This window comes from Solea solea, chromosome 19 (genome assembly GCF_958295425.1).
Source record: "Solea solea chromosome 19, fSolSol10.1, whole genome shotgun sequence".
NCBI classification, from domain to species: domain Eukaryota; kingdom Metazoa; phylum Chordata; class Actinopteri; order Pleuronectiformes; family Soleidae; genus Solea; species Solea solea.
Genome location: NC_081152.1, coordinates 8540270 through 8553581, shown reverse-complemented (window position 1 = coordinate 8553581; position 13312 = coordinate 8540270). Strand labels below are relative to the sequence as shown.

The window sequence follows — 13312 nt, the reverse complement described above, 5'->3', positions numbered from 1 at the left end:
TGAAATTTACAAGCACATTAGGAGAAACAAGTGCAAGAGAACTCTCAGTTTGGATTTGTGAGACACTCTGTGTTGCACATAGCCTCTGTATAGACAGTTACGCATAGTAATGGGAAAAAACATCCTAAATGCTCTGTGTTCTAAGGATTGAAGGGGAAATACAGCTGCATGCAAGTATTTCACGATATGTTCTGTCTCGCTGTCTCACCTCTGTCCAGGTGGAGAGGGCAGGTGATGTCGTGGCTCCACCCCTTGACCTTACAGTGACATACCCTCACCTGTCTCCCCGACAAAACAACTTACTCTACCTCACACATGTCGCCACCAGCCCAGAGGTATAAATATCATATATATGTATATATATATATATATATATACATATATATATATATATGTGTGTGTATATATGTACACACACACATGCAAGTGTGATTAAAGAGACCCACCGTCACATCGGCTTGTCCTCTCTCTCTCTCTCTGCAGGTGAAATGTGATGCAGCGCGCTGGATTAACCCTGAAAACATTAACCCAAACATTGTAAAGCCTGATCCAAAGAAAGAATCGCTCAGTGTCTTCCTGTTGGTGAGTAACACACAGTCGGCACCATTGACCAGAGGCTGCTTGCATTTCGTAAACCCAGATTACCAGTGAACCCGGGATTATTTCTGTCAATTCAGTCAGTCTGACCTGAGGTTATAGAAAGAATCTGGTCCATCTGGTCTAACCTGTTCGCGATCAGTGTAGTATTTCTGGGGAAGCTTGTCTTCAGGCTTATAGCTCAAGTCCTATAGCTATATCCAATAGCTATTTACATCACTTATTCTACAAAGTGTTGTCACATTTAAAGATTTGGACACCTTTTTGGGGCACCTTTTTCATGTATTTATAAATACGTAAAACAGACAGGATAATAATACTTATTAGCTCAGCACTGACTCTATATGAGACACGTGATGATGGTGGTGGTTGAGGCACCAGTGAATGTGGATGTGCATGCTCCTGTCTTACTGTGAGTGCCGTGTGTGTTTCTTTGTTCTGCAGACCTGTTCTGAGGAGCTTTACTGTGCGTCGTTTACCTGCTCCATCCCCGAGGTAAAGGTCAGTCAGGTCAACGTCACGTTCAGAGTGTGGAAACCTACGTTTATTAAGGTGGGTCGCGAGCGATGTTGCAGAGTGAAATGGAGTGAGAAGCCCGCAAAGGAAGCATTTAAAAGGGAGATTTATTTTTACAGGGTGAGTTTTCCAGTCTGCATATGTTGGTGAATGGTACTCTGGAGATCAAAGACACAAACCTGTTTCAACTGAACACCAATGACAAGACCAGAACTGTAAGTCTTTCTGTGTTTGTGTTGTATGGTATTGTCGTTAAATTCTTGCGTGTGTTTGAATGTATGGTTACATTTACTATGTAAATATTTGTCCTACTCAGGTAAAGATCCAGGTATCGAAGGAGACTTTAGGAGGGATTCCTATATGGGTCATCATTCTCAGCATCCTGATAGGACTTCTGATCTTAGCGCTCGTCATCTTCGCTCTTTGGAAGGTAAAGTTGCCTGAGCTTGTGAAGGCTTGTTACTTCCTGGATTTCCTTTTTTTCCACAAAGTTGACTATATTTTAAAGGTCCAATGTGCAACATTTAGGGTGTTTCAACTGAATATGCTACCCATACGTTTGCTTGTATTAGTGTACAATCACTTTAAAATAAAATAACTTTGGTTTTGTAGCCTTAAGGCCCTGGTATACTTCCGTGAATTCAGAATAGTGTTAATGGTCTTTTCTTTAGCAGCTTCACCCAGGTTTAAAAATCAAGGTATCCCAGCTAGATAGTGTTGTAACTACATTTCTCCTCCTCCTCCTCCTCCAGATGGGCTTCTTCAAGAGAAAATCCAGGGACGACTACACAAAGGACGAAGTAATGGACTGAGGTATCCAGACATCTGTGTGAGCAACTGCTCCCAGAGCCATCAGCTTGCACGACAAAGTGAGAGAAGAGGCGTAAAAAAAAACCCACAGTATCCTCAGTAATGCAACACAGTGACAGCCTGGGAAACACAAGCAGCATCCGCTGTGTCCCGTCCTTCATATGGTTTAATAATGTTTGCAAATACTTCCAAACTCAAGCACTCGGTTACAACTTTGGGGCATTTCGGATGGTCAAAGAAAATCCTCAAACAGACACTTTTAATAAAAAGTGTCACATCTTTGACACTCATTGTATATTTAAAAGGAAGGAAAAAAAAAAGTCTCCATGCAATACAGTTGCTCAGAGGTATTTGCAAACATTCTTCTTGGTCAGCTTCTTGCTTCAAACCTCCATGCAGAAGGAAGACATCACTTACCGGGGGCACAATTTGGCAACATGGCAAATATCAAGACTGCAGCTTTACAAAAGACTCAGAGCTAAAACAGCTGTGCTCCAGCTTTAGAGGGGGAAAAAAAACTACTCAGGTTTTTCAGTGTGAAGATCCAAAGTTGCCTAAAGTCACCTCACCTCAGTCCATATCACGATAGAGAAGACTTTTATGTGAAGTTTGTATGTGTTGCTGTTGTCTGGGGCGCTGACACTCCTGTGTTGAAGCTTATGTGTTTGATGAACACTGTACCTTTTAACGTCTAATAGCATTTTTTATATGTTGGTTTTAGCGATATCACACGGCACATTCTCGAGCATTGATTTCCAAAGAACACTGACCCGACCAAAAGCGATCACCAAACGAGGCTGGATGCTTTACTTTGTTATACTTTCGGTCTTAATTAACCAGTCAAAAATGTTGTAATTAGTTGAGAACTCATGAAGCTGTGCCTTCAACATCCAAAACCCTTGATTGTACTGTAAATATGGCTAAGTGCTCCAAAAATGTAAACTTCATATGTACATAATTGTGTTTGCTTTAAATCATGTAATTTAAGATATGTTATCCACACGGCTTCTCGCATCGGCGTGTGACCAGTGGTCAGAACATGATTCTGCTCAGGTGCTACAAGTATCATGGAAGATGGCGTACAAGTATTTTGACGTATAGGAAAAAAGAAAAAAGAAAAAGATCAGACCTACGGTATATTTCACAATTTCAAAGCTGATGCAAATATGTAAATATTGTTCTATTTTGATGAGAAAGTGAAAGAGTAATTATTATGTTCATGGAAATTCACATGAAGATGAGGGTTTGTATCCACTACTTTGGCTTTAGGTCTGTTGAATGACTGTGTCTTGGAGGCAGAGGCTTTATCATTTCTTTTTTGGGTTTTTTTGATGGAAGCATTCTTTTCACCAGCAGGTTTCTATCAGGTGGGATTTGCTGCTAAGTTGTTTGTATTGTAGAGAAGCAGAGAAGCTACAGCAGGACACGTAAAAACATTAGTTTGTTGTCATCCCAAAATGCAGTACACCGTACCTTACAAAGTTATGCATTAAGGTCTTGTTTTGTTGTTGTTGTTGTTGTTGTTGTTTCAGAAGCTGCAGATGCAGCAGTTGAAGGAGATTGTGTTGTATGTTTGTCGAGACTGAGATTCTGCTGTTTTCTTTACTTTTTTCCCCTCACTGTCATTCAATAAAACTGGGAGTGGGGGGGCGAGAAAAAAAAGTGCTCACTCTCCACTGTTGACACAAAGCACATGTAATAAAATTGTCTGTACAGAATGTGTAACATTTTAAGACTATACATCAGGCTTATGCATGAGGGTGGAGTCCTGAGTCTTTCTTTGTCCACTTGCATAGAAAGAACGTAGTCAGGGGGTAACCGTGTCTATTGCTATTATCCTCGGTTTTATTAGGAGAAAAGACTCAAAGTGAGAGCAAGGCACAAAGTAAGAGTTGCGAGTACCACCCCGGCCTTCTACACTGCTGTGAAGTCGTCATTTTAATGCACTGGTTTGTCAGACTGATTGCATCCCCATCAGCACAAATGAAATGAATATTATGTACGAAAATAAAGACTTTTTTATGATAGATTTCTTTGGTGATGAGTTCTTTCACTTTGCTTTACAGTCACTGGCCACTTCTTTTGGGTTTATGTGCGTCTTCTGCCGCTGTAACCCATCTACATCAATGTTTGATGTGTTACTGTTGCCTTTTTATCTCAAATGGGTTTAGCTGTTCTCCTGATTTCTGGCATCCATGAGGCATTTTTGTCCAGAGAACTCAGTAGACATATTCTATTTTTCAGACCATTCATTCAGACAAGGAAACAAAGATGGTTGTGTGTGAAAATTCCAGGGCATTGGCACTCAGACCAGCCTGTCTAGCACCAGCAGCCATGCCACGTTCAAAGTCGCTTCACTTTACTTCTGGATTCTGATGCTCTGTTTTAACTTCTACATGCCTAAATACATTGAGTTTAGTTATACCTGGCGTAGGGGAAAACAGAGATAACATGTGCATCTTCTCACTCCTAACTCTACAAAGAAAACCAGGATTCAGAATCCAATTGAAGGAGGAGAGAGAGCTTGCAAACTATATTACAGTTTCTGTCATGTGATTTGCTGGTGTCATTTTTGCATAAAAAAAATACTTGAACAGGTTACTTAATAAAGTGGTTGTATATTAAGTAACACAATTATTGATTTTTATATTATTATTATTATTAGAAAGACTGATGATTTTTTTGAAATTGAAGTTTGTAAAACCCTTTTAGCTTGCAGGACCTGGTACATGCAAGTTATGACTGTGTCACTTTGGTAAATCAGAATGGAGGGATTTGCACTTGACGATGAAAGCAGTAGTGAATTAACAATTCTAATAAAATGTATTAGATTTATTAATATTTTATCACATTTTCATCTTAAAACTAAAATATCACTCACTTATTAAATCATCAACATCAGACATCACAGGACATCCATTGAGTCTACCTTTGTATATAATAAAGTGCCAACTTCATTCTTTTTTTAAAAAGAAAAAAAGAAAAAAAAAGGCAGTAATACAAAATTATGGACCACCACTCCCAACAATCTATGTATGCACCTTAAGTCCACCTGTGACTGTGTCCAATCACATTCTCTTCATATTAGAGATTTTGTCATTGTACGCGTCCCATTGCGGGGAGAGGGGCATATCCCTGCGAGACAGAAGTGAGGGAATGACAATCCCAGTGGGCTGATTGTACGGTAGAGCTGCACGAGAGCGCCGCCTGCTGTTCACCCGGAGCTATCAGCGACAAGTGACACTCAGGGAGGGGAAGCAGAGCAAACTGAAATCTGCTGGGGGAATCCATCTTGCTCGAAAAAGCAACGAGGGTGTAGCATTCCCCACCTTAGCATCTGAGAAACGGTATCGGTGCCCCTGTTGAGCGCACTGGGGAGCCCGAGGAGGGGCTGTGTCGCTGCCTGTAGGATGTCCCGACATGAGGGTGAGTCGCTAAACGGCTCCACGGCGCCGGGGTTGTAGCTAAATTACCCAGGGTAGCTAGCTACTCAGCTAGCTGTGCTAAGTGCTAATTCAAGTCAGGGGGAGGGTGTTGTTGCGCTTTTCCAGTCTTGTTTTCACATTTGTTCCGGGACACACATATTTGTCTTCAGCGGCTGTGGTGTATATACGTGCACATAGTCTCATAATGTGCAGCAAACTATATCACTGTGCCGGCAACATTGACGAGCATAGCAGTTAGCCGTTGCTATGCGCTGCGTTACCTTTCGTTAGCTGAGCTAGCGAGCAGGCTAATGTATGCTACTTTTATGATTCGTTTCTATTGTTTTTGCCGGTTGTCACAGACGTACACTTTAATATTGATAGTGCCGTATTTTTCGTGTGGTTCTGTTAATTGAATATTAGTTTGCTCTCGTGGTAATACGTGGCCCATTTGTGCACATTTACTGCTGTTGTTAGTGAATGCACTGTCATCAAGAAGTAGACAGTCTGAGGCCTCTCTTCATGTAACGAGCACTAAGTTAGCCAGGTGGCATGCTATAAGCAAACTACGGTGTGTTTAATAAACGAACTAACCACAGACCAAATGGCAAATGTGGCTCCATTTTGACACCACTGCCAGACAAACCTGTTTTTTTCCCCCTTAGTTTCTGTGGTTTTGTAATGTGTTCATAAGCATGGTACATATAGTTCGTTAGACCCAGTGCTGCCAAGATGTGAAACCTTAGTAACTTGCTTGTTTGAAGTAACAACAGACAACTAAGCTAAGCTACTTGTCGGCCTGTTTAGTTGATTGTCCAAAGAGGCCAGGCTAGTTATTCCTGGTTTCCTTTTGAAAATGTAAGTGTAGGTTGACCTAAGGAAGGCACACAGGTTACACTAGTGTGACCAAACCTTTAATCAACATGCAGAGCTGATAAAACTACACATTTCCAAACAATGTGTTTATTCATGTCAGGATTTTGTTGTTAATGTTTCTTTTGTGTCATGTGTTTTAGTCTTTTGAAACTGCCTCTGTTCAGGAAATCAGTGTAGCCAGAGGAAATTCCCTTATAACTGGCTACAGTAATATATTTATCCTTTAAATTAATTGTCAGTGTAGCGGTAGTTGTTTTTAACTGTACTTAAACTCGATAACTTTATGACAGTGCTATTATTGAAGTTGTTTTTTATGAGCTATTCACTTTGGCAAAATATAAACTAGCAATAAGATTTGATATGATAATGACTAAATAATAATTGATTAGATTATGACGACCCAGTCATGACTGTGCTAGGTACCACATTACCTTGTGTTTGTCTTGAGCAGTTCATTCACTCAGTCAAGCGTTCATATTAAATACAAATTGCAGTGTCCTCACTGAAAATGTGTGACCATGCTATAAATGAGTAACAAACGCTGCACTGAAAGGATCTTTTGGATGCTGTATGCATCTGTGTCATGGCCCTTAGTTGCTGGTATAGTTCACTGGAATGCCAGAGTTCTTCATTGCTGGCACTTATGGGTTGGTGCCACTCCAAAACACATTCTAATGGTGGTAAGACTGGCCTACGGACAGAAATTACTTTCTTGTGGCGAATCTCATAGTGTGCAGTTATAATAAGGAACTTCATTGTCATGCCCACATATTTGACTTGACTCCTTCTTGTCTCATTTGCAGGTGTGAGCTGTGATGCATGTTTAAAAGGGAACTTTAGAGGAAGACGGTTCAAGTGTTTAATTTGCTACGACTACGACCTGTGCGCATCGTGCTACGAGAGTGGAGCCACAACGACAAGACACACCACAGAGCACCCCATGCAGTGTATATTAACCAGGGTAGACTATGGTAAGGTCCAGGCTGACAGATAATACAGAAACTTGTGTGGCTTACTGATTATACACAAACGATTCAACCCGTGTCATTGTCTGCTATATACTTACAAATCATTCAACATGATTAAGTTAATTGATGATTTATTGGGCAGTGTTGTGATACTTCATTAGTATTAATCAGATGTGAAAATCAGTCATGGTTGCCGTGTTTCTGTCTTCTTGCAGACTTGTATTATGGAGGAGACACTTTTTCAGTAGAGCAACCACAGTCATTCACATGTCCTTACTGTGGCAAGATGGGCTTCACAGAGACGTCCCTACAGGAGCATGTCACTTCAGAACATGCTGAGACGTCCACAGAGGTGGTGAGTATACTGCACTCATGAACGGCATGCACAGATTTTATGTTAATTTTGGTGCTAAAAACAGCTCCAGCCTAGTTTAATTCTGCAATCCACAGACATAATGTTTATTGAAATCATTAGGTGGATAATGTCTTTCTTTTTTTCCCCCCTTACCTTTGCACTACTAGATTTCAGTCAGCTGAAATGATGTACCAGAATGCACAGAGGGCTTTTATGGAATACTTTTTAGAGAATGTTTTTAAAAGTGTTGTCCACTGCTCAGTAAAATCAGCATAATGAAGCAAAAGGGTGAGGCTGCTGCACCTGCCTGGCTGCTAGCGGAATAACAACTAAGGGTAAAATGAGACCCTTGGAGCCTGTAGGTAGAGACAGTTGTATTTGTACTCCAGTTTTCCCCAGGTGCTGCACTAAACCAAGATTCTAAAGAGTTTACTCTGTGGAATGTGTTTTTAATTTTCTGAGTGTGTCAGCAAATCTATCAGCAAGTACAGGAAAAAGGGGTAGAATTAACAGTTTCAGCTTGGTGTTTTCAAACTTTACTCACACATGAGTAAGTTTTACGTTTGTTTTGGACTAATCTAGTACAGTAAACTAGAGTTACCATATCCATAGAAAAAAAGATGATGAATATGTCATCCAGTGTAGAGGTTGTCCAATATGAGTTTATGGGTATAATAATAATAACAAAAAACTAAAAATGCTTAATTTCTGTGTTCTGGTTGTTTATGTCCCAGACTGCCTTGTGTCATTGTGGTTCCACTAGAGTGGCTTTGTTGTGTTGCTGGTGTTTGATTCATTGCTGTCTATTGGTGCCGGTGCTGTTCATGTGCCATGTTGGCTTCATGGGTTTGTGTGTTGCAGTGAGGATTTCTCTTGGGTTTTGTGGTGATTGAAGTGTTGTTTGGTTTGGGTCACTTCTTTGGTCGGTGTGGTCAGCCTTTTGGGCACAGTGTGCTGTGGTTCATGTTTTTCTTATGCGTCCATTCAGGCAGACCGACAGTGCTGGCTTGTTTTTGGCTGCTGTAGGATACATGGCCACTGTCACAGGGGGTCAACACCATTACTGCTTAGTAGAATTCCAGTATTTTACAAGCTGTGTCCAACGCTTAGAAGTTTGGGTGTGTAAATGAATGGTTCTTGCAAAAAAAAGGTCAGTAGGTTGTCCTCCCATGCTGCTAAAACACAGCATCCATTAATTGTCCACTTAAAGTGCCTTATAACCAATATAAAAACTCTTTAGCCTTTAGTAAGAGTGGGTTGGGCAGTATCCACTTAAATTGGCAGCATGATGTTTGTACAGTAAATCATAGGGATGAAGGATAGAATCGTCACATGACCGTGACTCCACACTATCGGCAATGGATGATGCCATCGTTCATCAGTTTAATCCTGTCCCCTTTTCATTTTTATGTAATGTATTTTGTTGTGGGGTAATCAGCTCAGTTGGAGATTGTTTATCTCAAATAGAAACCTCTCTCTCTTTCTTCAGATTTGTCCCATATGTGCTGCTTTGCCAGGAGGGGACCCAAACCACGTCACAGACGACTTTACAGCTCACCTCACACTTGAACACAGAGCGCCAAGAGATTTAATATCCTTCCTGGGTCTATTCATACTATAGAGATGTGTTTGTACATATACTTCGTTTATAAGTTGTGTGTCACGTCACTGCATTTATCCTTAACCGCCCCTGTTTACGACGAGTCCAGCAGTGTTCGACATGTACGTAGGATGTTCCACCCTGGCCGAGGACTGGGTGGTCCCAGAGCACGACGCACAAATATGCACTTTACTAGTGGCTCCACAGGAGGACTCTCATCGTCCTCATCACAGAGCTCAACCTACACCCCCAGTAATAGAGAAGCAATGGACCCAATTGCAGGTGAGAATGAGATGCACTTTCTTCACATAATAATAATACTCTTTACATTGGTGGTTTGGAAAGATGTGTCAGAACCAGACTAGAGGGGATGCTAGTAATCATCTGATGGTAAAGGTAACATCAATTCATAAACCTGCTTTATGCATCCACCTATTTTAAGTAACACAGAAAACAAATGTATTTATGGTGAATGAATATAGAAGTATATAATACAATAAAATAAGAAAGCGCAACAGAAAAAGTGGTCTAGCTCGTCCTGAATTGAATGCCAAGGAGAATAGGTGTGTTTTCAGGAGGGACTTAAAGGTTTCAAGAGTCTGGACTGCTCTTACATGATAAGGTCAACTACTCCAAAGACTTGGGGCAACCACTGAGCGGTTCAATCACCTCTGGTTTTACACCTTGTTCTAGACAAGACAAACATGAATAAGTCTTTGTTGGGGAGGGAGGGTTTAACTTTCTATGAGGCTTAGCTTGAAAAATCACAAGAAGAATTTTGGCAGAAGAACAGGCAAACAAAGTTAAAGGGCAGGGATGTTGATGGGTACGTGTTAAAATCTAAAAGGACCCATCAAACCCGTTGTCCGTGCGTCCCACAGATGTACCAAATTTTTCCTTGACAGCAATTTAATGTGCTGAGTTTCCTCAACGTGTAGTGTGGCGGTCTCTTGAACAAGGTGGACTGAACTGGGGAAGTAAACTCGCTACCGTAGACGCTACACTACACCACTTATATACACCTGTGCTCGATCACATCTGTCCAATATTATGACTGACTCAGAAAAGTTTAATGTTTGTAAGGTTGGGTGAAATTAGATTAGAGCGTGTTTCTCCACAACAACCTCATCTTCTGTGTTATCCTCATGCTGTCCTTTTTTTCCTAGACAAACCCCTGGTGTACAAAGGCCGTAACAGTTTTAATATCGCCCTATTTGTGTTGGGACAGTCGTGAAGATGGTACAACACAAATAGTAACAAGTTTATCTTTGCTATAATCACAAATCCTTGTGTGCAGTATTAAAATAGCCCCTTAACATACTGTATATGAGGATTATTGATAATAAAAGAACAAATACATACAAACAGAGCTCAGTTTGTAAACACTATGCTGCTGTTTATGTCTCTTATACACAGTAGATAAGTAGTTCCCAGGATGCACACTCGTTTTCTTTTGATAAAATACTCTCAAGAAACGTAAACATGTATTTTGGAATCACATGAATTAAGTTTTTCTCAGGGAAAAGCTACAAAGTACAAAGTGTGTTATTAATCTGTTTGCCAGGATCAAAATCGAGTGTTGCATTTCAAAACGTATGTCAAGTTTTATTGCCTTTTTATTCTCTGAAATAAAGTTATAAACTGATCATTGACCTGGGAGGTTCTCATGGAGAAATGTTGTAGTTTCATATCCAAACAAATCCTTGTACACCGCTGTCCTTTAATCCAACTGCACACAATATATCTCCTATTGCCTTTTAAAACCATGACTTATTTAGAAACGGTCAACAGTGAAGCCTGTTTTTGTTGTGCCTCCTGCAGAGTTGTTGTCTCAGCTGTCAGGTGTGCGACGTGCAGCAGGGGGGCAAATAAACTCATCAGGGCCTTCAGCCTCGCAGCTCCAGCAGCTCCAGATGCAACTGCAGTTGGAGCGGCAGCAGGCTCAGGCGGCGCGGCAGCAAGTGGAGACGGGGCGCCATGCGACGCGACGCAGCAACAACCCGGGCAACACTGGCACCACCATCCCTCCACCCAGCACGGCAACTGCTAACAGTGCCACTGTGGGTGAAAGCAATCCCACGTCCTCGTCCCACAGCTCCCAGTTCCTATTAGCACGGTGAGTGTGACCGGCCACTGGTTTCAGTTCATTGTATCAGTTACAGAAGGAAAAATTCAGGAGAAATACCCTTTTATGGTTAGTTCCTCATGCACATTCAAATACTGAAACTTGATTGTGACTCACTTCTAATAGAATTTAACTATGATGATAATGACTTCTAGTTCATATGTTAGTTGTAAATAACCTTTTAATGCATTTGATACTTATATCTTTAACATATACTCCCAACATTTCATGACCCATGTCTTACAACAGTAGATATTCCAATACAGCGGTGAATGATAGGGCTGAACAATTTTGTTGTTTGGGTTTATTTTGGCTGAAATTTTGATAGTGATATGATTTGTGATATCAGAGGGAATGGTAAATTTTACATTATTATTCTCATTTTCATTTGAAAAAAATATTTTAAATGAATACTGTTTTGTTTTCCTCAATCTGTATAATATGCTGTGTATAGGTCAGGACAATATTTAATCTAAAATGGTCATTTGACACACATGGCTTTAAGAAATATTGCGCCAATGTAGAAAATTTACATTCATTGTTTAGCCCTAGGTGATGTCAATATATTATCTATTATCTGTCTATTAATCTGTTTATCTGTTTACTATTTGAAGGAACACAGTTGTAGTAAAAAAATAACCCTGTACACATTAACAATATACAGTTTTCCTTATCTACTGAAAGGGAATGGAGGGATAGGGTCAAATGGCTAAAGGCCTGCTGCCAACTAGTGGCTGGTCGAAGCAATGTGAGGAATTATTGCAATATTTTAGACTATCGGTATTTTTGTATGCCCTGTAATTCCGTGAGATCAGTTTCTGTTGAACTAAAAAATCTTTCAGCTTGAATTTAAAATAACCGTGAATCGTTTCCTCAGGTTGAATGAACCTAAGATGTCCGAAGCAGAGCGGCAATTCCTAGAAGGAGAGCGCGCCGACCACAGCCTGTTTGTCCAGGAGCTGCTTTTGTCGACACTGATGCGCGAGGAGAGCTCCTCTTCCGACGAGGAGGAGCGCCGAGACTTCGCCGACTTCGGAGCCATGGGCTGTGTGGAGATCATGCCTTTAGATGTGGCGCTGGAGAACCTCCAGCTTAGAGAGAGCCGCTCCACAGGGAAGGAGCCTCCGCCGCCTCCTCTTTGATGTCCGAGCATCAAGCAGACTGTGTCCACTCTGCTGCAACTGTCAGTGATGGGCAGCAAATGGCAGCAGCCCTCCATCCCTCCCTCTCCCCCCCCCCTCTCTCTCTCTCTCTCTCTCTCTCTCCCTCCCTCCCCCTCTTCTCTCCCTCTCTTTTCTGAGTTTGTTTTCGGTGATTGTAATTTCAGGCCTGTCACCATTTTTGTTACATTGTAAACGAGAATAAATGAGAGCAAGTGGGATAAATGTATGAGTGAGCAATTGCAACTGAGTGAGAGAGCGAGAGGAGAGAAATATATAAATATATATATATATATAAAAATATATATGAAGTTGATAATCAAACCACCTAACTTTTCTTTTCTTTATCAGGTAAATGTTACAGGCAGCTGTGGCAGACCTTTTGCTTCCTGTGACATGCAAACAGCTCTCCATAAAAAAAAAAAAAAGAAATACTCCACATTCAAAAGTCAAGAGAGCGTAGGCTCCTCTGATGAAGCTGCTGTGTGTGTTAATGACTATTAATAAATAAAAAGTGCTTGGATGGGTTACCATAACTACTGCATGCAGTTATTTGCAGCGTGCATGACGTTTAATGACCTTGTCATTAAAACCTTTATTTTTAAAGTATCCCAAAGGTTTCAACTGTTTTTAAATGGTTATCACAAAACACGGTTAAGTACTGAGAATTGATTAGTTTGCAGAAACTGACGGCAGAAATTGAACTCGAAACAATGTTGGTTCAGTGGTTTTCTTTGAATGACTTAATATATAATGAAGAGGACATGGGTTTGAGTTAGGTTCTGCAGTAGCTTTTGAAGAAATGCTGCAGTGTGTGTGTGTGTGTGTGAGAGAGACTGTGTGTGTGTGTGTCTGCTCCAGATTTGCCTTTTCTCTGTGA

The 13312-nt window shown here is 40.8% G+C and overlaps 2 protein-coding genes across 2 annotated transcripts in view; both read left to right on the top strand.

Moving 5' to 3' along the window:
* The window catches only part of itga1 (integrin, alpha 1), a 54142-nt gene extending 50190 nt beyond the window's left edge, over positions 1-3952 (top strand). The window contains exons 25-30 of the mRNA XM_058617362.1: positions 219-335; positions 484-582; positions 1042-1149; positions 1233-1328; positions 1430-1543; positions 1866-3952. Of these exons, the coding sequence (XP_058473345.1) occupies positions 219-335; positions 484-582; positions 1042-1149; positions 1233-1328; positions 1430-1543; positions 1866-1925 (594 nt within the window). The 3' untranslated portion in view covers positions 1926-3952. The remainder of the gene's footprint in view (positions 1-218; positions 336-483; positions 583-1041; positions 1150-1232; positions 1329-1429; positions 1544-1865) is intronic.
* Positions 3953-5133: 1181 nt separating this feature from the next.
* Positions 5134-12968, top strand: kcmf1 (potassium channel modulatory factor 1). The gene is made up of 7 exons (XM_058618131.1): positions 5134-5349; positions 7028-7195; positions 7408-7547; positions 9037-9138; positions 9246-9429; positions 10969-11263; positions 12150-12968. The coding sequence occupies exons 1-7, from the start codon at positions 5334-5336 to the stop codon at positions 12412-12414; spliced, it is 1170 nt and encodes a 389-aa protein (XP_058474114.1). The 5' UTR covers positions 5134-5333; the 3' UTR covers positions 12415-12968.
* Positions 12969-13312: the final 344 nt, after the last annotated feature.

Excerpts from the sequence above, each read along its gene's own strand:
- kcmf1 (XM_058618131.1), top strand. Across the intron at positions 7,548-9,036 it reads CTGAGACGTCCACAGAGGTG|ATTTGTCCCATATGTGCTGC; the intron begins GTGAGTATACTG and ends CTCTTTCTTCAG. Across the intron at positions 9,430-10,968 it reads AGCAATGGACCCAATTGCAG|AGTTGTTGTCTCAGCTGTCA; the intron begins GTGAGAATGAGA and ends TGCCTCCTGCAG.